The sequence below is a fragment of the Teleopsis dalmanni genome, chromosome 1 (genome assembly GCF_002237135.1).
Source record: "Teleopsis dalmanni isolate 2A chromosome 1, ASM223713v2, whole genome shotgun sequence".
Lineage (NCBI taxonomy): Eukaryota > Metazoa > Arthropoda > Insecta > Diptera > Diopsidae > Teleopsis > Teleopsis dalmanni.
The window spans coordinates 94,847,815-94,870,262 of NC_051846.1; the positions used below are offsets into that span (position 1 = coordinate 94,847,815).

General features: G+C 33.1%; 2 protein-coding genes across 2 annotated transcripts in view; one reads left to right on the forward strand and one right to left on the reverse strand.

The window, feature by feature from the left end:
* The window catches only part of LOC119688825 (probable basic-leucine zipper transcription factor O), a 784-nt gene extending 685 nt beyond the window's left edge, over positions 1–99 (forward strand). The window contains exon 2 of the mRNA XM_038103491.1: positions 65–99. Coding sequence (XP_037959419.1) covers positions 65–99 — 35 coding nt within the window. The remainder of the gene's footprint in view (positions 1–64) is intronic.
* Positions 100–129: 30 nt separating this feature from the next.
* LOC119688835 (protein ABHD18-like) overlaps positions 130–22,448 on the reverse strand; it is a 45,973-nt gene continuing 23,654 nt past the window's right edge. Inside the window, exons 3-5 of the mRNA XM_038103501.1 lie at positions 22,311–22,423; positions 177–315; positions 130–135 (exon numbers count right to left, since the gene is read on the reverse strand). Of these exons, the coding sequence (XP_037959429.1) occupies positions 130–135; positions 177–315; positions 22,311–22,423 (258 nt within the window). The remainder of the gene's footprint in view (positions 136–176; positions 316–22,310; positions 22,424–22,448) is intronic.

Here is a 22,448-nt window from a genome sequence, read left to right on the forward strand (position 1 = left end):
AAAAAAAACCCTTTTAATTTATATTATTAATACCATTAACAAAAACGATACTCAATTAAAAAAGGTTGTCATAAGGTAATACATTATAGTGCACGTTAATATATACACAAACATTTCTTATCTTATTATTTAATACTTTGAAATAAAAATACCATATTTAATTGCAGATAACTTACATGACCGCCCATCGACAGCCCAGTAATTCCTAATGGCCCAAAACCATTTCGCTCGCACCAGTGTAGTAATACCAGACATTCAAGTATTAAACAGCCACCCATTACAAATATATCTGAGACGTTATGTAAATTTGATCTCCTAAAAAACAACATTATAAGATTATTTAAATATATTTTAATATACATATAATAAAATTTTTGTATATTTATATGTTCATTTATTTGCAACAGTAATTAAAATAGCTTTGAAGTAATTGAAAAATCAATTACATAAAAGGATAAGTCAGCATAAAAATATACTAAAACAAATTAATCCCGATAAACAATCAGCCTTAGTCTCACACTTTATTGACAAAAATTATTACCCAGATTTTGCTTCAGTAAAGGTCATTAATACTGAACATTCCTTGTCTCGACGCCTTACTCTGGAGTCCTTACATATTATGACTAGACCAACATACAATTTGCGGCGATATATAGACAATATTTCTGTTGTCTATTGGGTATTGCTAGAAAAGTCATTCTAAAGAAAAACTCATTGTACATTTTTCGTTGTAATTATTTAAAACGTATGTCAAAAAATTTTTTTCATATGCAAATTTTATTCTATTGTTGTTTTAAAAAATTTTTTACCCTGATGACGGTCTTAAACAACCGAAACGTCGGAAATATATATTAAATAAATAAAACAATAAAAAAATTCTTATTGAAAAACCGAATCAAAAAATCTGACTAATAGCCCAACACTCATCTATAATAAAGTTTAATTTTTTTATCATTGTCGTAAAGATTTTAGTAGTCTATTGCAAATCATTTCTTTTTCATGCATGCATGTCTTCCATAAAAATCTCTTATCCATAATTATTCTCAGGTAATTTACTTTTTCTTTCCAGTTTATTTCTCTGTTGTTAATCCTGAAATTTTGAGGGTTTCAGTTTCTTTTCAATGCTTAGAAATCGATTATATTTTCTCTGCATTTATCTTAAACTTCCACCGTTTGAAGTATTATTCTAGTTTATCTATATTTTTTAGAAAATTTGTTGTGATTTGGCTTTCCTTTTTGTTGAAATGCATAATGCAAGGGTCATCGGCATATATAGCAAACATAATGAATTTTTCTATATTTTCAGTATATCAGCTGTATATAAGTGAATAAGTTATACAAAATTGGTAACAGAGGTTATTCTTGAGGCAATCCTGCTTCCATATTTCTTGTTGATAAGAAAACCCTGACTTACTTAATTTCTAATTTTGGAAGAAACTTTCGGTGATTTTGATTAATTTCGGTAGAATTCCTTGTTGTTGCATTTTGAGTATTAATCCATCATGCCAAACCTTATCAAATACTTTTTTAATGTCGAATATTACCATTCTTGTATATTTCCGTTTGCTCAATGCTTTCAGAACTGTTTGTGAAATTCTTGCAAGCTGCAATTCTATCGAATCATCTTTGTTAAGTCCATACTGCTCTGGAAAAATCAAAATTTTCTCTTCAACCATGTCTTTTAATTTGGAGAGAATCACTTTTTCTACTATTTTACCTTGAGTTGGCAATAAGCTTATTGGTTTCCAATTTTGCGGAAAATTAGGTTTTTTCCTGGTTTAAGGAACACAATAATTGATACTGTATTTCAGGCATTTGAAAAATTTCCTTGGCGAAGTGCTGTATTTATGACATTTGCGATCATATTTATGGTAGCTATGGTAGATTTTTTTTAACATTTATTCTTGATGATTGAGATTGCTCACGACTTTACTTTTCTCCTCTGGTTCAATTGGGCTTAAGCCTCTGTCTCTACCTTTGATTTATCTTAGGTGCTAAATTGTATGCCTTCTTCTCCATGCATTGGTGGAATAAATACTTTGTTCTTGAACCGAAAGTATTTATTGAGACCCCAGACGGTCTCATCGTCTATATCTAAGCTCTCCGTAAATTCCTCCCATTTTTTTTAAGTAATTGCCCAATTTTCTTTATTATTAGATTGGTTAATCTGTTTCCTTCTATTCGTACTGTTAGATCAGTCATTTTTGGGCACTATTGCTGTAAAAAAAAGGGGATCGGTAATTCCTATTTATGGAGAAATTGCAATATAGTGCGTCGTTTGCACTTTTCTGCCTCTTTAATTTAACCCACGGCTCGAATGAGTTTGTTCAAATGGAAAAAAATGTATTTACTACACACAATTTGTGTATTTGTTAAAGAATTTACCAAATTGCACAGAATTCAATAAAAAAAGTAAAATAAAATTTACACGCACTTTTGTTTAATGTGCACACAAGAAAACTTTATTAAGATCAAAAAAATAAGATTATAGCAACAAAAATAAAAACATGTTCTTATTACATAGTGTTCCACAAAATTTGTTACAATTGATTATCGTATCTTTTATTATTTTAGATAGATCAAAGAAGTTTTGCGCTTTGATTAGTGGGAGCTTTAGAGTTTGTAGCTATCTTTATTTTCTCTATTAAGAGAAAATCCTTATCAGTTCCTTCTCTAAGACTAATATTTTAACCTATTACTGCCTGTCTAGTAATTCCGTAAGTATTTTCCAGTCCGTTATTTTCGTTGATTTAAGTATGTCAAAGAAACAGTTCTCAATTATGAATAGTACAATGGTTCCAAGAACGGCCGGGTTTACGTCCCGGAGCCACTCGTCAAAGACGACCAAGTGTCGTTCGACCACCCCCAAAGGGACTTCACAAGCAGGTATGTGTTTGTTTGACATATATCGTATATATGTGTTTTTCCCACTAAGAAGCAAGTTCCGGCCATCTTGCTTCTTATGTTACTTCTAATAGCCGGTATTGAATCTAATCCTGGTCCTGCCATACCAGCTATTTCAAAATGGCACTGCTCTGTCTGCAACAATATTATTAGCAGAAACCAAACATCTGTTAGGTGCAATAGTTGCAATAACTGGTGCCACCTTCGTAACTGTTCAGGTCTGCATAGCCATACCGATTGGAACTCTGCCTTTAGAGGAGATTGTTGTCCAACTTCTCCTCCAGTTAAAACATCTACATCTTCGTCAAACACTGTCAGTCCGTTTCCAATCAATGCCATCCAATCTCCCCCCATGCTATCCCCTTTGTCTACCAATTGGCTATGCACAATTTGCAATCGAGCAATAAAACTTTAATTAATATTTTTTGTAAACAACGTGGTATTAATATAGTTCATTTTAATGCGAGAAGTCTTTCTGGCTTAAAATTAGATCGTGTAAGAGCTGTTTTTGAAGACAGCAAAGTAGATGTTATCTGCATTTCTGAGACTTGGTTTGACTTCCATCTTGATAGCTCATACCTATCTATAAGCGCCTTTGTTTTATTTCGGCATGATAGGAAATATAAATTGGGTGGCGGCGTTGCTATTCATTGTAAATCATATTTAAAAAGTCAATTGATCTGTGTATCGGAAGATAATGAAATTGAATTTATATGTGTATGTATTTATTTAGGTAGTCATAAAATCCTTGTTACATGTGCTTATAACCCCAGCAAAAGGTACTGTAGTGGTCCTATTTTTGAATCCCTCCTTCCTATTGCTGTCAATTTTGATTTTTTTGCTATATTTGGTGATTTTAATACCGATATTCTTTTGAGCAATGCTAAAGTGTCTGCACTGAATGACCTTATAGCTATGGTTGGTCTAAGCATTTGTAATTAGTTTATTGTTACATCTTATAGAAATACTTTAAAAATCAAAGACTTGTCGTTTTGAGTGTTCTTAAGAAACTGTTTTTATTAAATTTTATTTCTTAACTCTAACATCAATTCTTACAACTAATTTCCAATAGAATCTTATGTATCGATTCTATTGGTTGATACATACATTTACTTACGTTTACTTACGTCTAATTGGTTAACCCAAATTAGACGTACATAATAATTTACAAATATTATTTATTTACTTATTGGTCATTTATTCATATCTATTTCACAGTGGCACACATCTGGTAACCAACTGTATTGAGGACAAATCATATTGCATGCATAATCGCTTGCAATATGATCTGTGAAAAACTTAACACAAATTCATGTGTTTAGCATGCCACTATCCAAATTGTCAAATTGCATATTGAAATAATTAAATATGCATACAAATATTTTGTCATAAGGAAATGACAAAATAGACGAGTCAAATTTCTGACTCATAAATTATTTTATATTTGACAATTAGGTTTTTCGGTCATGCTTGATATTTGAGAGTTTTGGGTTGGCATGACACATTAAATACCGCACACAACGTATTGTGTGTGGTCATGGTTAATATGCCACTACACCCTCACCCTTTAAGAAAAATTTTTATTTTTGAACAAAGTTAAACAGAAAAATTTTTAAAAATATTATTTTTTTATTTATTTATCTTTTTGAATTGACCATGACCTTATATTACAAATTTGGCATAACATATGTATGTTAAGTAGCATATGTTTAGTTCTTAAATTTTAGGACTTAATAAATAAATCATAGGCTTTATTTATGTAGATATATTTTGATATATTATAACATAGTAAGTATATATATAGCATAATTATGTAATTCATTATAATTATTTCATTAACATTATAAAATTTGTTAAAGTATCTAATAATTTTAAAGTTAATTTAAATTGTATATGTATTTAATAATAAGACAATATTGTAATGTTATACTTAAATTGTGAATTTTATTTTAATAAAAAAAAATATATATATTTTTACTTCATTTTCTCCTGAATAACTTCGTGTTATTTTTATGTAGAGTTTTCGTTTCATTTCCAATGTCGATACTAACATTACTATCCTTTATTTTGATTACTTTATAGGGACCTGTATATGGGCTTGTGCCTTTTCGTGTTCTGTGAGTTTTTATTAATATTTCGTCACCTACATTTAAATTTATTGGCGAACTATTTTTCTTTGAAATTTCTTTTCTCCTAGCTTTTGCACTTATGCTAAACTCTCTTGCTCTATCAAGGGATAATCTTAGCCTTGCCTTTAATTCGTTGGCATAATTTTCTAAGTTAAATATTCCCTGATTGCTATGTATTTGTTCATTTGGTAATGATGGTAACTTACCGAATACTAATTCATGTGGGGAGTAGCCTGTGTCAACGTGTGGGGCAGTATTATAGGCAAAAGTATAATATGGTAACCATTCGTCCCAGTCATCGTCGTTAGCAAAGTTGAGTAGATATTCGTTTAGAACTCTATGGTTCCTTTCTATTGTACCTACCGTTTCATGGTGGTACGGAGTAGAGAAAATTTGTTTAATATTCATAATTTCTGTAACTTTAGTCAGCAATTCGTTTAAAAATTCTGTTCCTCTATCTGATTTTAAGATTTTAAAGGAGCCGAATTTTAGTACGAGTTGTTCTACTAAGGTTTTAGCTATTGTTTTGGCCTCTTTATTTACTATTGGATATGCAATTATGAATCGACTTAATTCACATTGCATAGTTAATATGTACCTGTATCCATTGGATGGTCTTAAAGGTCCAACAGTATCGATTTGTACTGTTTCAAAGGCAGTATGCGGTGTCGATGTTATTTGGAATTCCTCACGGTTGTGTCGTATTTGTTTATTGCGTTGGCATTTTTCACAGGTGCTAATATATTTATGAACCATCTGTTTCATTTTTTTTCATGTATATTTTTGTTTTAATTTTGTAAAAGTTTTGCGAACTCCCAGATGTCCGCTATGAGGATTGTCGTGATATTCCTCTATTAATCTGTATTTCTTCATGATGTCCGTAATGTTTTCTGGTTTCTTGTATAACAATATATTTAGTTTATATCGACTTTTATTTTTCTTCTCTCGTTGCAACTTATTAATCATTTCTTTAAATTTAGTTTTATCCATGGATTTAATTATTATGTCATCATCGCTTAGCGCTAGCATTGTTATATTCAATTCTTCTAGTTTCGAAATTAGCTTCACCATAATCGAAATCGGCTTCGGAGGTATTTCGCATAATTCCACTGTGACTTTTTTGTCATCATAACGTATGAATGCATCCTTATTCTTATTTACAATTTTAAACTGCAGTGTTCTCATACCTCGAATATCACTAATAGAAGTACAATCCCAACAATAGAGTTGATCAGGCTCAGCTGGTTTTGTCTCTTTTTGTGTATTCTTATTGGTAGTTTTATTGGCAGCGGTACCTGTGGTAGCTGCAGCGCGCGTTTTACTTCTAGTCGTTATACATATTTGCGATATTTCTTTAACATTACATATTGTTTCTTCATCTTCGTCTGGATTTTTCAATTTCCGACTGGACATCGTGTCTTCATTGGTAGGTATCAACTTTTTTAAAATATTACTGTCTATTTTTATTCTAGACAGGGCATCAGCATTAGTATTAATTTTTCCCTTTTTGTAGATTATTTCAAAGTCATAATCTGATAAATCGATTCGAATCCTCGTCATTTTTGATGAAGGATTCTTGTGCACGAATAATGAAATCAAGGGTCTGTGGTCAGTTACAACATAAAAATGTTTGCCATATATGTATGGTCTGAAGTAGTTTATTGCCCAATGTATCGCAAGTAGTTCCTTTTCAATAACTGGCTTGTTTAAGTCGTGTTTTTGTAAGGCTTTGCTTGCGTAGCAAATTGGCAAATCTGAACCAACATTACCTTGAGAAAGTACCGCACCAAGTGCATAGTCAGAGGCATCCGTTGTTATTATGAACGGTTTATCGAAGTCTGGATACTTCAATACAGGAGGGCTCATTAGGGTTGATTTAAGACGTTCGAATGCTATTTCACATTCAGTATTCCATACGAATTTTTGATTCTTTTTTAATAAAGAATTTAAAGGTTTTGATATAGATGCAAAATCTTTGATAAAACGTCTGTAGTAATTACAGAAAGCAATGTATCTCCTAACTTCATCTACGTTCGTAGGTTTAGGATAATTTTGAATGACTTTATATTTGGCTGGGTCTGTTTTGACGCCATGTTCAGTGATTAGGTGTCCTAGATATGTAACTTCGTGTTTTAGGAAGTTGCATTTTTCAGGATTTAATTTTAAATTGCAATCACTTAATCTCTTGAAGACTTTTTCTAGATTGATATTGTGGTGTTTTAGGCTGTTGCCAAAAACAATGATATCATCGACATATAGAAATGCTTCGTTTTCAAGGCCTGTTAACGCTAAGGTTAGCATTCGTTGAAAACTGTTTGAACTTATTTTTAGACCGAAAGGTAGTCTTTTAAATTCATAATGACCATTGATGGTCGAAAATGCAGTTTTTTGTCGTGATGAGTTATCAATAGGAATTTGGTGAAATGAACTAGTCATATCCAAAGTTGAAAAATATCTTGCTTTACCAAGCAAGTCTAGTATGTCTTCAAGGCGTGTTAAAGGAAATTTGTCATTTATTATTTTGTTGTTGAGTTTTCTGTAATCGATTACGAGTCTCCATTTCTTCTCATCATCTGATGATTTCTTGGGTACGAGTAGGATTGGTGAATTGTATGGGCTTTTAGAGGGTTGTATTATGTCATCGTCAAGTAATTTTTGGACTTGCGATTTAACAACATCATTATGACTATGTGGTAGTCTATAATTTTTGATGTATGTTGGCACATTATCTGAAGTTGAAATATGTTCCGTGTAGAAATTGTTGCAGGATATTTGTTCTCCTTCCATCAAGAATATATGTTGAAATTTAGTTACCAGTGAGATAAGTTCCTTATCGTCACATTTGTTATGTTGCGTTCCTATTTGTAATTTATTTAAAAGTTTTTGTGAACGTGATTCATTATATTTGTTACAAGGGTCTTTATTAACTTTATAATACTCGTTCAAAGGACGGGTTTTAAAATTTAGTGTATTTAGAGTAACACTGTGTTCATTCGTGTTCAAAACTCGAATGTGGCAGTTTCCTCTTGCTGGTAGTATTGTATTTGCAATGAAAACACCTTTGTCAATTTCTTGAGAAATCAACAATGTATCATCATCGAAATACATGTCTATAGGTAATATATGTTCTGTTCTTGCTTGTAGAACAATTGGTTTATATGATATGGGAATAGTTATCTGTTGTTCATTGTGGGTAACTGTTAACGAAAAAGTGTAATAATCAATATTACATTTAAAAATGGTTAGGAAATCTCTACCGATGATGCCATCTACTTCAATTGGAAAATCCTCTTCCACCACCGAAAATTCATGCTTTAAATTTATATTTTCAAACATCATATGAAGAGTCGTGATGCCTATGGAATTTATATAGTTGTTTGTGATACCAGATAATATACATGTTTTATTCGAATTATAATTTAGATTAAACTTGTTTTTGATTAGTGACACATCTGCTCCTGTGTCGATTAATAATTTTATATAGTTGTTAGTGTCATGGCAATGAACTTTTACATAGTTCGATGCATGTGGGTTGAATGAGTAGATATATTTTTTTATTTTACCAGAGGTGAATTCTACTGGTTTCCCTCTGGTGTGTTGCAGTTTTCCTGTGCTGCTATTAAGCGAATGTTCCTTCCGTTTCCGTTTCTGTTATTGTTTCTATCGTTGATTTGTCTCCAGTTGTTATTGTTGTTACCTCGATTTATTTGGACATTCCTGTTGTTACTGTTAAGAGAATTATTTTGATTCCTATTTGAGTTGTTGTTATTTTGATTGTTGTGGTTTCTTTGACCACTATTATTATATGTATTTCTATTGTTATATCGGTTGTTTCCGTTATGGTACCGGTTATTTCGATTGTTATTATTATTATTATAATTGTTATAATTATTGGACCAGTTGCCACTAAGTCTATTGCCATTTGGTCTATTACCATTTGGTCTATTGCCATTTGGCGTGTTACCACGGTAGTATAGCATTCTTTGGTTCTGTTCAGTGAAAAGTAAACTTTCAGCGATTTCTCTCGCTTCTTGGAAAGTTTTGGGCTGTGACATCTGTACAGCTTGCGAATATGTTGCATTGAGGCCTTTTTTGTATGCCAGTAATGCATTCTCTTCGTTAGTTGCTAGCATCCCTTCAGCTTGTGGCGAGGTTGGGCTATAATTTCTCTTTAATAGAGACGCTGTATTTAGGTCTGACAATAGTTTGGCCATTTTATCACTATATTCCGTGATCGACTGGTTGTGGCCTTGCCTAATTTCACTTATTTTTTTGTAAGAGAATTGGAACTGTGTCTTTCGGTATGTAAATTGACTTGAGTTTCTCTACCAATGTTTCCATTGAAGTTGGAAAACCTACTGGCGAAACTCTTATCTTCACATTGTGATTGAGTTTGCAATCTACGATGTGCTCTAAGAACTCCTGTTTGTCTTCGTCTCTAATCTTCTTGCTATACAAATTCAATCGTCGCAAGAAAGAACTTAATTCTTCTTGCTTTCCTGTAAAAACGGGTAGGAGTTTTTCTACACTTTCTATTACAGAGTCATACGACGCCATATTTGCTATTTGTGTACCGTTGTTATTTTGATTACCACTTGTTGTGTGGTTATTTATGGTTATAGCGTCAGGTGTCTGTTCAGTTGATGTCATATTCAAGAGATATTTTCTTGTTTGAGTATATTTTTCTAAAAAAACTTCTTTTAGAGCTAAAAATTCCTCAAAATTTTTGGTTATATATGTTGCTTCTATAAGCCTTTTAAGGTCATCTAACCTATTTAGTTTAATGGCTATCGTGGGCTTAGTATATCCTCTGATACTAGCCTTTTTTGCGTTTTTAAGAATATCCTGAACTTCCCCTATGTATGTAGCAAAGTTTTCCATAAAATTATCAAAATTCAAAACGAGATCAAAATTAGTAACGAGATCGGACAAGAAAATGAAATTCAACACAATTCAAATTCAACAAATTCAATAGAAAAAAAAAAATTTTTATACATATTTTTTTTTTTGTATATTTTGTATGAGATATAATTCATAGATATAATTCATTATTTATTTTTTTGTTTTTTTTTTTTTTTATATATATAATATTATAGTTATGTCATGATTATTTAAATGTAACAATAAGAATAAAAAGAAATATATATATATAATAATATTATAATTTGTTTAAATATAATAACATGCTAGTGTTTAAACGTTATTAGAATTTAACGCCGTGTGTACACGTTTATGTACATATTTTTTTATGTACTTGTTTATTTTATATGCTACTAATAAAATAATAAATACTATAAATAAAGTTATAATTACTACCTCTATATTTCCGGTGCTTGTAGCTGCATTGTTCTGTAGATTGTTGTTGGTCACCTCTGTCTTCTGTTGGACGTTGTTCTTCGTGTTGTATTCATCACTGGAGAACCATCCCATCGTTGAGTCGTTGATGATGAAATTTGCTGTATTTATAAATTGAGAAGTTTTCTTCTTGAATCAGATGAATATGTTGTTGTTACTGATGAAGACGTCTTATATGCCACGAAATTGAATCCAAGAAACTGTTGTTTTTGTTATTTGTGCACATACTCTATTAATGTTTATTAATGTTCATGAGTTTTTTATTTTTGTTTTGTATAACCGCGCACTGATTTAAAAAGTTGGTTAACATAATTTATAAGATCCTTATGTTTATGTTGGTGTTTTAGTAACAAACCTTTTGACTTATAGGTTTGTCCACACACAAAACAGTTAAATTCGCACATTTTTAAAGTTAAATTATGTTACTTGCACTTATCGTTCAATAAATTGTTTTTATTTTATAATTTATATTTGTTTTACATTTTTACCACACAATTAATTTTGTATTTTCACAGTTGCATTTTATTGTTACTATAATTACTTGCACTTATCATTCTATAAATTGTTCATATTTTATGAATAATATTTTCGTTTTAAAATTTAGTCCTTCCGATTTAGTATAAATTGTTCATTTTTTTATTAATAATATTTTCGTTTTAAAATCTAGTCCTTCCGATTTAGTATAAATTGTTAATTTTTTATTAATAATACATCGTTTTAAAATTTAGTCCTTCCGATTTAGCATAAATTGTTAATTTTTTTATTAATAATACATCGTTTTAAAATTTAGTCCTTCCGATTTAGCAGGATCGCCATGTAATTAGTTTATTGTTACATCTTATAGAAATACTTTAAAAATCAAAGACTTGTCGTTTTGAGTGTTCTTAAGAAACTGTTTTTATTAAATTTTATTTCTTAACTCTAACATCAATTCTTACAACTAATTTCCAATAGAATCTTATGTATCGATTCTATTGGTTGATACATACATTTACTTACGTTTACTTACGTCTAATTGGTTAACCCAAATTAGACGTACATAATAATTTACAAATATTATTTATTTACTTATTGGTCATTTATTCATATCTATTTCACAGTGGCACACATCTGGTAACCAACTGTATTGAGGACAAATCATATTGCATGCATAATCGCTTGCAATATGATCTGTGAAAAACTTAACACAAATTCATGTGTTTAGCATGCCACTATCCAAATTGTCAAATTGCATATTGAAATAATTAAATATGCATACAAATATTTTGTCATAAGGAAATGACAAAATAGACGAGTCAAATTTCTGACTCATAAATTATTTTATATTTGACAATTAGGTTTTTCGGTCATGCTTGATATTTGAGAGTTTTGGGTTGGCATGACACATTAAATACCGCACACAACGTATTGTGTGTGGTCATGGTTAATATGCCACTACACATTGTGAATAATGCCGTGCCTACTAGATATTGTAATAATGTACGCCCAAGTCTCCTTGACTCAGTGATAGTGTCTGATCTGACCAAAGTATTGTTATTTGATCAGATTTCGTTTGTTTCTGATCATGATTTATTATTTACTACCTTAGATTATTATGTAACGAGAAATGTCAATCCCTCTCTTTTTTCATTCTGGGATTTTAAATCAGTTGATACTCAGTTATTATGTCGTGATCTTAGCACTGTTGACTGGAGTAATTGCTGGTTTGGTGCTTCAGTTGATGACAAATTGACAGTCTTAAATAATATAATTATTAATTATTTGCATCAGTATATTCCATATCGTACTATACATGTTAAAAGTTCTTCATGTCCATGGTTCAGTACTGACATCAAACGTATGATAAGCAAGAGAAATAGGAAGTATGCAGTGTGGAAAAGATATCCGAATGTTTTTAACTGGATGCGGTTTAAAGCAGCTCGAAATTTAGCTCGAATGGCTATTTATCTTGCTAAATCTAGGTTCTTTAAATCTAAACTAGATACCTAATTACCTACAAAATCACTTTGGAGCAACATCAAAGCTCTAGGGGTGGTTAATAGCTCAAGAAATGTATGTAGCATTGATCCTAACATTTTAAATGATTTCTTTGTTCCTATAGGAGATAGACTGAACGTTGCTCCGGTCTTCCCTGAACTTGAGAGTGTCCCCTCCGAACGCATTTTTGACTTTGTATGTGTGAGTGATGAAACTGTCTTTAATAATGTCATGAAAATTAAGTCAAACGCTATTGGAATAGATGAAATTCCACATAAATTTATTAAACTTATACTGCCGTTTATTATTATTCCTTTGACGCACATTATTAATCACTGCTTCACTACATCATGTTTTCCTACTGTTTGGAAAAAAGCCAAGATTATTCCTATTGAAAAAAAGGCTAATGCTTCCTCATGTTCCGATTATCGTCCAATCAGTATTCTCCCTTCACTCTCTAAAGTGTGTGAGAACATTATGGCTGATCAAATACGTACTTATCTTAACTGCTTTAAACTTCTCTCTCCTCTCCAGTCTGGGTTTAAAAAAGGTCATAGTTGCACGACGACAATAAGGTCCTCGAAGATATTCGATGTAGCTACGATCAAAACTTAGTAACATTTCTATGTCTCCTTGACTTTACCAAAGCTTTTGACTGTGTTAACCATTCTCTATTATGTAAAAAGCTTTTTCATTCCTTATATTTTTCTAAGTCGGCCTCAGAATTTATTTATAGCTACTTAACTGGAAGGGAACAGACTGTACTCGTAGAGAATGCTTTTTCTAATTTCAAACCTTTATTCACTGGGGTACCTCAAGGCTCTGTACTAGGACCTCTTTTATTTTCAATTTATATTGATGATATTTTTTCAATATGTAAGTATGCTAAATTGCATGCGTATGCAGATGATATTCTAATGTATCTATCTTGTCGGATTTCTGATATTAATGACCTCGTTCAAATGACTAATGTAGATTTATCATATATTGAGGTCAATTATTAAATATACTAATTCGGTAAAATGTCTAGGTTTCCATTTGAACACTAATCTGCATGCTGGCGAACATGTTAACCAAGTTATTAGAAAATCTTTTGCATGTTTAAGAGGTCTGAACCTTTCTGTAAAGTATACACCGGTTGACATGCGTGTTTTGTTGGTAAAACAACTAATTATTCCTATTGTTATGTATTCCTCTTTAGTGTACTCAAAACTTGATGTTGAATCCCTCAATAAGTTACGATGCCTAGTAAACTGCTGCACGCGATATGCTTTTGGCCTTAGACGCTTCGATCACTTAGGTATTTATAGAAATGTGATTCTAGGATGTGATATTGAAAAATATATGCAGTTTCGAGTATGCTTATTTTTGTTCAGACTTTTATCCACTACTACGCCGAAGTACCTTTTTGATTGCTTGCAGCTAACTAGATCTAACAGATCTCGTCTTTTCATCGTTCCCAGATTTAGTTTTGCCTCCACTACTCAGTTTTTCTTTATTCAGTCTATTAGAATATGGAATGCTCTTTCAAGCACAACCAGAAATGCAGATAACCCGAGTGTTTTTAAGAAACTGTTAAAAAATGAACTGTGTTAACGTCACGTTTATTTGTCTTTATTAATTTCTTTCCTTTTTTTTTTTATTCATTGATTTGGTTGTTTTTTGCTGCTATATAATTATTTATTGTAATATGTTTGTTATTAACTTAAACTCTGTTATTTAAATATTTTATGCTGTTTTCTTTTTGTTTCGCTGTTAATCAGTAAATATAATTTTAATACATTTTACGTATGTTATTACTATATCCTCTGAAAACTTTAATTACTTCTTTTATTTTATTTTATTTTATTGTATTTTTTATTTTTATTTCAATTCTGTAAATTAGCTTTAAGATACTGCAATAAAAAGGGTTGTCCCTTAATGCATTTAAATAAATAAATAAATAAATAAATCTCTAGGAACACCATATCTGTACGTTGCAATTTCTGTAACGAATGGTGCCATCTTAGACCTTGCTCTGGATTACGCTCTCATCATGGTTGGAATTCAAATTTCGTTGGCACATGTTGCCAACCTCCACCTATAATTCCACCTCAAAACCGCTAACTCTCTCAAAGCACAAGTGTTGTCTCAGCTATTAACAGATCTTCTCCTCTTAAAATTCTACAGTTTAACTGCAATGGCCTTAGAGGAAAGATTTCTGAAATCGCAGCATTCATGACTTCAAATAATATCGCAGTTGCTGCACTGCAAGAGACAAAACTTCTGCCCAACTCCACTCTCTCGCCCCCATCAGGTTTCACCCTTATACGTAAGGACCGCCCTAGGGGAGCCGGAGGTGGAGTTGCCTTTCTGTTGAGAGATTCATTATCACACAGTGAGCTAATGTTATCCTCATCGAATGACGAATATTTAGAGGTAATAGGGTTGAAAATTTTCATTAGTAGATCTTCTAAATTTATTGAAGTCGTTAACATCTACCTGCCACCGAACTCTAGCTGCCCACCGCAGCACTCCCTTAATATTTCTCATCTTTTCGAAGGGGACTCACGTTTTGTATTAGGTGATTTGAATGCTCATCATGATCTGTGGTTTTCTAACCTACCAGCCGATCAGAGGGGTTTACAATTGGCTTCCCAAATTGATGATTCTTCATTTGGTGTACTGAATGAAGATTAACCAACTAACGTCAACTTGCTCTAGCTCTCCTGATGTCAGCCTCGCCAGCCCTAGGCTGCTCGCTGCCTCGAATTGGAGTGCGGAAATAGCTTTAAGCTCAGACCACACTCCCATTATTATCTCAATACCATTGTTCGAGGTTTATTGCGAAGCTGACAAGAAAACCTTCAGAAATTTCAAAAAAGCGAACTGGGCCCTATTCAAAGATGTCTCAGAACGCGACTTCGGTAATATTTCTCTGTCCTCTGATTTAAACAAGGCAGAGACACAATTCCGCAGCATTATCATCAAATCCGCTGCCACAGCCGTTCCTGCAGGTAGGATTAAAATAATATGGCCAAATTTTCCTAGTGACGCTGTGCCCCTTGCCGAAGAACGCGATAATCTTCGCAGACTTGACTCAGCTAATCCACGCATAGCTATTCTGAACAGTAACATTCGTAAATTGGCTGACGAACATCGCCTTAATAAATGGAAGGAACATTTAGATAACTGCGACTCCCAAAATGGTAAATTGTGGACTACCATTAAAGCATTATCTAATCCTTCACGTCCTAATAATAAAGCGATAACTTTTAATGGGATCACCTTCCCAGATCCCAAGCATTGCGCACAACAATTTTGTCAGCTTTTCGTGCCCAATGCCTCTGCTTCCCATGCTATTCGCAGACAGACTCGCGCTTTTCGGAAACCACATTCCGGCGACACCACGCTGTTTTCCCCTGATGATGTAAATAACATGATCAGTCACGCCAAAGCCTCGAAAGCGCTTGGGTCTAATGGCATTTCAATGCTCATACTCAAGCACCTCGGGCCCATTGGTCTTTCAGTTCTGACTCATACTTTGAACACCTCCATCTGTTCTCACATCATTCCTAATATATGGAAGACTGGTAGAATTATGCCATTGCTGAAACCGGGCAAACCAGCTGGCCTAGGTGAATCATATAGACCAATCTCGCTCCTGAACTCCAGTAGCCAAAGTTCTGGGGTCGTTAGTCCTAAAACAGACTTCTCCTTGTATTCACCTAGCTCCCCATCAGCATGGATTTAGAAAACGTCATAGTACCACCTCTGCTCTTTGTGAGATCATTTCTCAAATTGCCAATGGACTTAATCAAAGTCGCCCTTGCGAACGCACGGTGCTGTTAGATCTAGATCTTGCGAAAACATTTGACACAGTCTCCCATTCCACCTTGCTAAATGATCTGGCTGAAACATCTATCCCTGACATCATTAAACGATGGCTCTGTAATTACCTCATAGGCAGATCATCTTTTGTTGATTTTAGAGATAAGATGTCGAAAGCCAGAAAATAAAAACAAGGTGTTCCCCAAGACAGCGTTCTTTCACCGATCCTTTTCAACCTTTACATGTCTAAGCTCCCGGACCCTCCTGAGGGAGTAAGAGTTATAACGTATGCTGACGATTGCACAATCTTTGCGACAGGCCAGGACCCTTCTATATTGTGTAATAAATTAAATGCATACCTTCCAAATATAGCATCTTTCTTGGCTGATAGAAATCTTTACCTGTCTCCAAGCAAATCTTCCGCTACCCTCTTTACTTCCTGGACTAAAGAGCTTTCTATGACTCTGCCCATTAATATCGGTGAATTCAGGATCCCTACTACCACCAAACCAAAAATACTGGATGTCGTTCTCGACAGTATGTTGACCTTTTCCGCACATACTTCATCCTTCTGCAGCCGATTGAAATCTCGCAATAATGTGCTAAAAGCTCTCGCCGGGTGCTCTTGAGTTAAGGACAAAGAAACCCTGCTGAGCACATATAAAGCAATAGGTCGTCCTATTGCGGCCTATGAAGCTCCAGTATGGACCCCGCAACTCTGCGATACGCAATGGAATAATATCCAAATTTGTCAAAACACAGCATTGCGAATTGCAACTGGTTGCCATCGTGTGTCGCATGTTGACCATCTTCATGCGGAAGCAAAGTTGCATCTTGTAAAAGAGCACAATCAACTGCTGTCCAAACAATTTTTACTCGCGTGCCACACAGATGGTCATCCTAATGGCGTAATGACTAGTAGAGCCCTCCCTCTACGTTGCATCCGTCGATCACTTACCAACTTCAATAATCATATCGACCAATATTGCAATGGAGCCTACATCAGTGAGGTCGAATACAAACGTGGACTTATAGCACTCTACACCGATGAAGTATCTTCTTCGAGACCTAGGTTGACTCCCAACAAGGTCCTCAATAGGCCTCCGCCTAACATTTCTCAGAATGAACGTAATCTTCCTCGTACGGCAAGAACTGTCCTATCTCAATTGAGATCAGGATATAGCCATGTGCTTAACAGTTACTTGTCACGTATTAACACGTCCATTCCTAATGTGTGCCCAAACTGCAGCTCCACGCCCCATGACGTCGCCCATCTGTTTTCTTGCCCCAACGCACACACCAATTTAAGTCCAATCGACCTTTGGACTCGTCCCCTTGAAGTAACTAGGTTTCTTCGACTGGATCCTGGTTAGATTCAAATTATTCCCACCCCTCCCCCCCTTCCCTCAACACTCACTCCCACCTTTTCCATTCCTTATCCCATGTATTCGTCTTGTAATCCTTTCATGTTTTATGCTTTCAGGTCCCGGCGGGTTACAACAACAACAACAACAATAGTACAATCATGTGATCTGATGTCATTGCTTCCAAGATTTAAACACGTATATTGTAGTCAAAGTTTTTATAGACACCTATATCAATAGCATGTCCCAATCCTTTTCCGTAGTGTTGACTTATCTGAAATATAAATATTATTGATTAACATGTATGCGTCTATTATACTTCCGGCTTGATTTGATCTTCGTGCTCCTTATGACCGGTGATATGCGTTCATTTCTTCTGTTTTATCTAAAATATGAATATTATTATTTAACATGTATTCATCTATTTTACTTCCGACTCGATTTAATCGTCGTGCTCCTTATGATCGGTGATATGCGTTCATTTCTCCTGCTAATAAAGTTGTACTATTTTGTTCAAGCAGTACTTTAAAACTAAATCTCCTATAAAATCCAGTGCTTTCTGTGGTGTGTGTATTGATAATTATCTGTTCTGAATATTGCATAGTTTGCAATTCTACACTACATCGATGGTTTGAGAAATGTTTCCTGTACAATTATTATGTCCACTTAGTTCTCTTTTAGAAGATTAATTCTCCTTTCTTATTTTAAATAGAATTTGCATTTCACGTTATTATTTTCATGTTGCTGTCATTTTGAACGAATTCTTCTTAATAGAATACAGATTGTTCTCACAGAAAATCAAATATTTCCGAGTCATCAGTTTGGGTTCCGAAAAAAGCATTCTACTGTAGAACAAATACACAGAATATGCAACAAAATCGAAAGCCTTTGATAAAGTTTGGCACAAAGGATTTGTGCATAAGATTGAATTATGATAATTATGAAGATGATAATTATCTTGCCGATTCTTCAGAGTGAAATATAAAGGTGCGTACTCAACACTTGAACCAATTGAAGCCGGAGTACCGCAGGGAAGTATACTTGGCCCAATTCTGTACCTAATATACACAGCCGACTTCCCACCAGAAAGTGTCATTGCCACGTTTGCAGATGATACAGCGATCTTTAACACTGGAAACACAATAAACGAATCAACAGAAGCAACGCCCATTTCATTGATCAAATTATTAGTTGGACTAAAACATGGAAAATTGAGCTCAACCAAGCGAAATCCGTCCATGTAAATTTCACAAACAAAAAAATCGACTATTTGCCGATAACTATGTGCAGTGCTCGAATACCATACTCAAACACAGCTAAATACCTTGGCATGAACTTAGATGCAAAGTTGAAATGGAAAAAACATATAAAGAAAAAACGAGTTGAACTAGAATCCAAATATAAAAATTTATATTGGCTTCTTGGGAAAAAATCACCCGTGACTCTAAACAAACAAATTAATGATATACAAGCAAGTCTTAGCTCCGGTGTGAACATATGGAATCCAGTTATGGGGATGTGCACCAAAATCCTCTATTAAAATCATTCAAAACTTTCAAAACAAAGTTTTAAGAAATTTAGTTAATGCTACGTAGTTTATTAGGAATACTGACCTCCATCGAGACATAAAGATCGAATGTGTGGCTGCAGTAATTCAAAAGTTCGCGGTAAAGCAACAAAAACGATTACAACAGCATCCAAACAAGACAGTCAATCATCTGTCTAATACATCTGGTCTACTGAGGAGACTTAAACGAACAAAGCCTTCAGATCTATTCCCGAATTAGTAGTCTAATAATAATTTAGATTACTACTCTATTAGCACTAAGTCTTTGACAACTTTACAATTCTAATTAGTATTCTGTCGTAGTCAAATGAAATATATTGTGTTTCAAATAATAAAAAAAAAAAAAATGTTGCTGTCATTTTCCATTATTGAAATTATTAGTCACTATCATTGTTCTGAACATGGTTTGCATCATGTTCTTCGTTATAGAATTGATTTATTTTTGCTTTTTGGAATTTCATGTTTGGAGTGGCATTTGCAGCTTCCGCATATTATTGTTTTGTACCGATTTATGCATCTAATCTTTGTTTGCTTCTAGTTGGTTTGAATTTGACTCATCTTGCATTTTTTAAGTTATTGAAGCCACCTTCATAACTGGCTGGGTGCTTCACGCCGGAGTCAGTACTTTTTGATTTTTGTTTCATAATCATTTTTCAATCTTTGGCGTGATGGTTTTCCGTACACTTCACACATCTCACGCTTGCTTAGCAATTAATGGAGGCGGTTCCGACCAGCTGGTAGTTAAGGCACGAAATTTGACCCTTTTTGGATCTTTGGGATTCAATTGTTAACTTAAGGTGACATTAATTTGTAATATTATAAAAATTTTTCTTGTTTCTTTTGAAAGAGGAACTTTTAAAAAATTGGAAGTTGTAGATCCAATCTTCATAAAATATCGTTCTGCGGGATGGACGCGTTGTGATTCCAAATCCTCCTGAATTTTATCTTTTCCAAGATTCTTAAGAAAAATAGAATGGGAGAAAGTAAGTGTGGTATTGTACCTTGATTTCACTTAAATACCAAATGATTTTCTTATGATCATTTATTGTATCAGTGTAAATTTGTATACCCAAATGAAAATTCTTGACTCATGTCATCTTTATGCCACGATTATCCATTACCTGCCTACGAATGGCAGGCAGGTTGCTAATTCATTACTTCAGCTGAGTTTCCGTATTTTGACCCATTTTCAAGGTATACGTTGCCAGACCTTTTTACCATGGCTTCTGATGTAAGCATTTTCTTTTGACCATTTTTGTGTTTTTGATAAAAACTCTGTCATTTCAAGAAAGATGACATTAGTTTCATCATTATCTGTCTAAGGCGACAACAGTATCTTTGTTGTTACCGACTCTGATGGAATCTATAGAGTGTCTGATTTTGTACGGTGACTCAGCTTTTTGCTATTCTCTAAAAAACTGCTTCATCAATATAGAGATACTAACATGCAACTTTACTAACTGGAAAGATTTTTACGACAAAATGTAAGACCATCAAGTCAAATCGCCTAACATTGCACAAGTCATTGGTTAACTAATCATAAAAATAGCTGAAAAAAAGTTATTAATATCCACAACTACTCAAACTACAATTGGCCAGGATTTCGCAAACAATTTAAAGAGGACTTAAAAAGTAAAAATTAACAGGGGCACTGTTTTTCAATATAAAAAAAGCCTTTAATAAGGTTTAATATGCAAGTATATAGCATACCCGAACAGATGGTAAAAATAACATATAGCTTTCTCAAGAAAAGATCCTTCAGAATTAACATTAACTACAATAACTCTCAAACAAAAAAAAACAAATAGTAATACTACTAATAATACTACTAAACAGAGCAACAAAAATAGTAATATTTGCTGACGACACTAGCATATTTGCAACTAGCAAATCACAAATTTTACGAATGTACAAAGTATTTCAAAGGCATAGCAAATTAAGGATAATGAAAAATACCTCAAACCACCTTCATTACAAGGAAAAGAAATTAGAGACCAAATAGACTAATAGTCAATAGAACAACAATCAAGCGGGTTCGAAAAGCAAAATGGATGGGGGGTAATAATCGACCAGCAGTACACATGAAAGTTACATATGAATTATAAAATAACAGAAACTGCAAGAAAATGGACAGAAAAAAAGCCCCTCATAAGTAAGGAAGTCTTAAAAACAAAATCTTAATCTACATAAAACTGATCAGGTCAGGACTAACATATGGTTGCATCGCCTATATAAAAGCAGTAAAGTCAACAAGCAATCAGCTATAAACAGAACAAAAATCCTTGGTAAGATAATAAATACTCCGTGATATATAAGGATTTATAAGGATTTTAAAAACGGACTTTATTAAAGAGTTTTTTTAAAAGCCCTGTCAAAGACTTTTTTGTGGAAAGAGCGTAATTTACTTGGCTGTAGCTTGAGCGCACGTTTAGGTTTTAAAAAAGTTTTTCTAAGTCCGATAACAGTAAAGTCTTAAACTTTTAAAAAGATGGGTATTGATTGTGAGTATAGAGTAGAATTGTTGATAGAAATAATATAAATATATAATATTTCTATAGAAATATATATAGAAATATATAAATAAAATATTTATACCCACTTTGGTTTGGTTTTTTAAGAGTGCGCTCTAAATGTTAAAATTATGACTCTTTGCAGTTCTCTGATATACATATGAGAATTTTTTCACACACTTTTTTGTGAAATGCGAAATTTATTTGTGTAATAGCAACATTTAAAATTTTAAAAAAAAGTGTTGAATAAAATGAAAAGCTCATGCTCAAATACGCTCATGTTTACAATCGGTTTTTGTTGGCAACAAAATTTTATTTATTTTAAGGAATGGAAGCGTAAACATATTTAAATGCACGCATGACCTTATTTTGTAGCATATTTGTTGTTTTTTTCTAGGAAATTTTTGAAAAACCATTGACTAGTTTGATGTGTAATAGCAATCGACGATAAAGATTTTTGACAACCGCTCTTTGTGTGTAATACACGCTTACCGCATCCTAACTTTCAGATTAATTCACTATTCACCTAAGAAACGTTGTAATATGTTACACATTTATCTCGAAAGTTACGAAATTATAAGCTTTCCATAATAGTAGTATTGCCGATTATATAATTTTAATGATATTCTTTAACTGTTTTAATATATTATATAAAAATTTTAAAATTAATGAAATTATTATTTTATAATCTTACTGTTGGTAATCAGGTTTTCTTAATCCATAGAATGGATTTTCAAGCAAGATCGAACCAATATTAGCTTCTTTTAGTAAAGGTTTAGCAATCAAATTTCGTCTTCGCCAATAAAACTAGAAAAAAATAATTAATCAACTT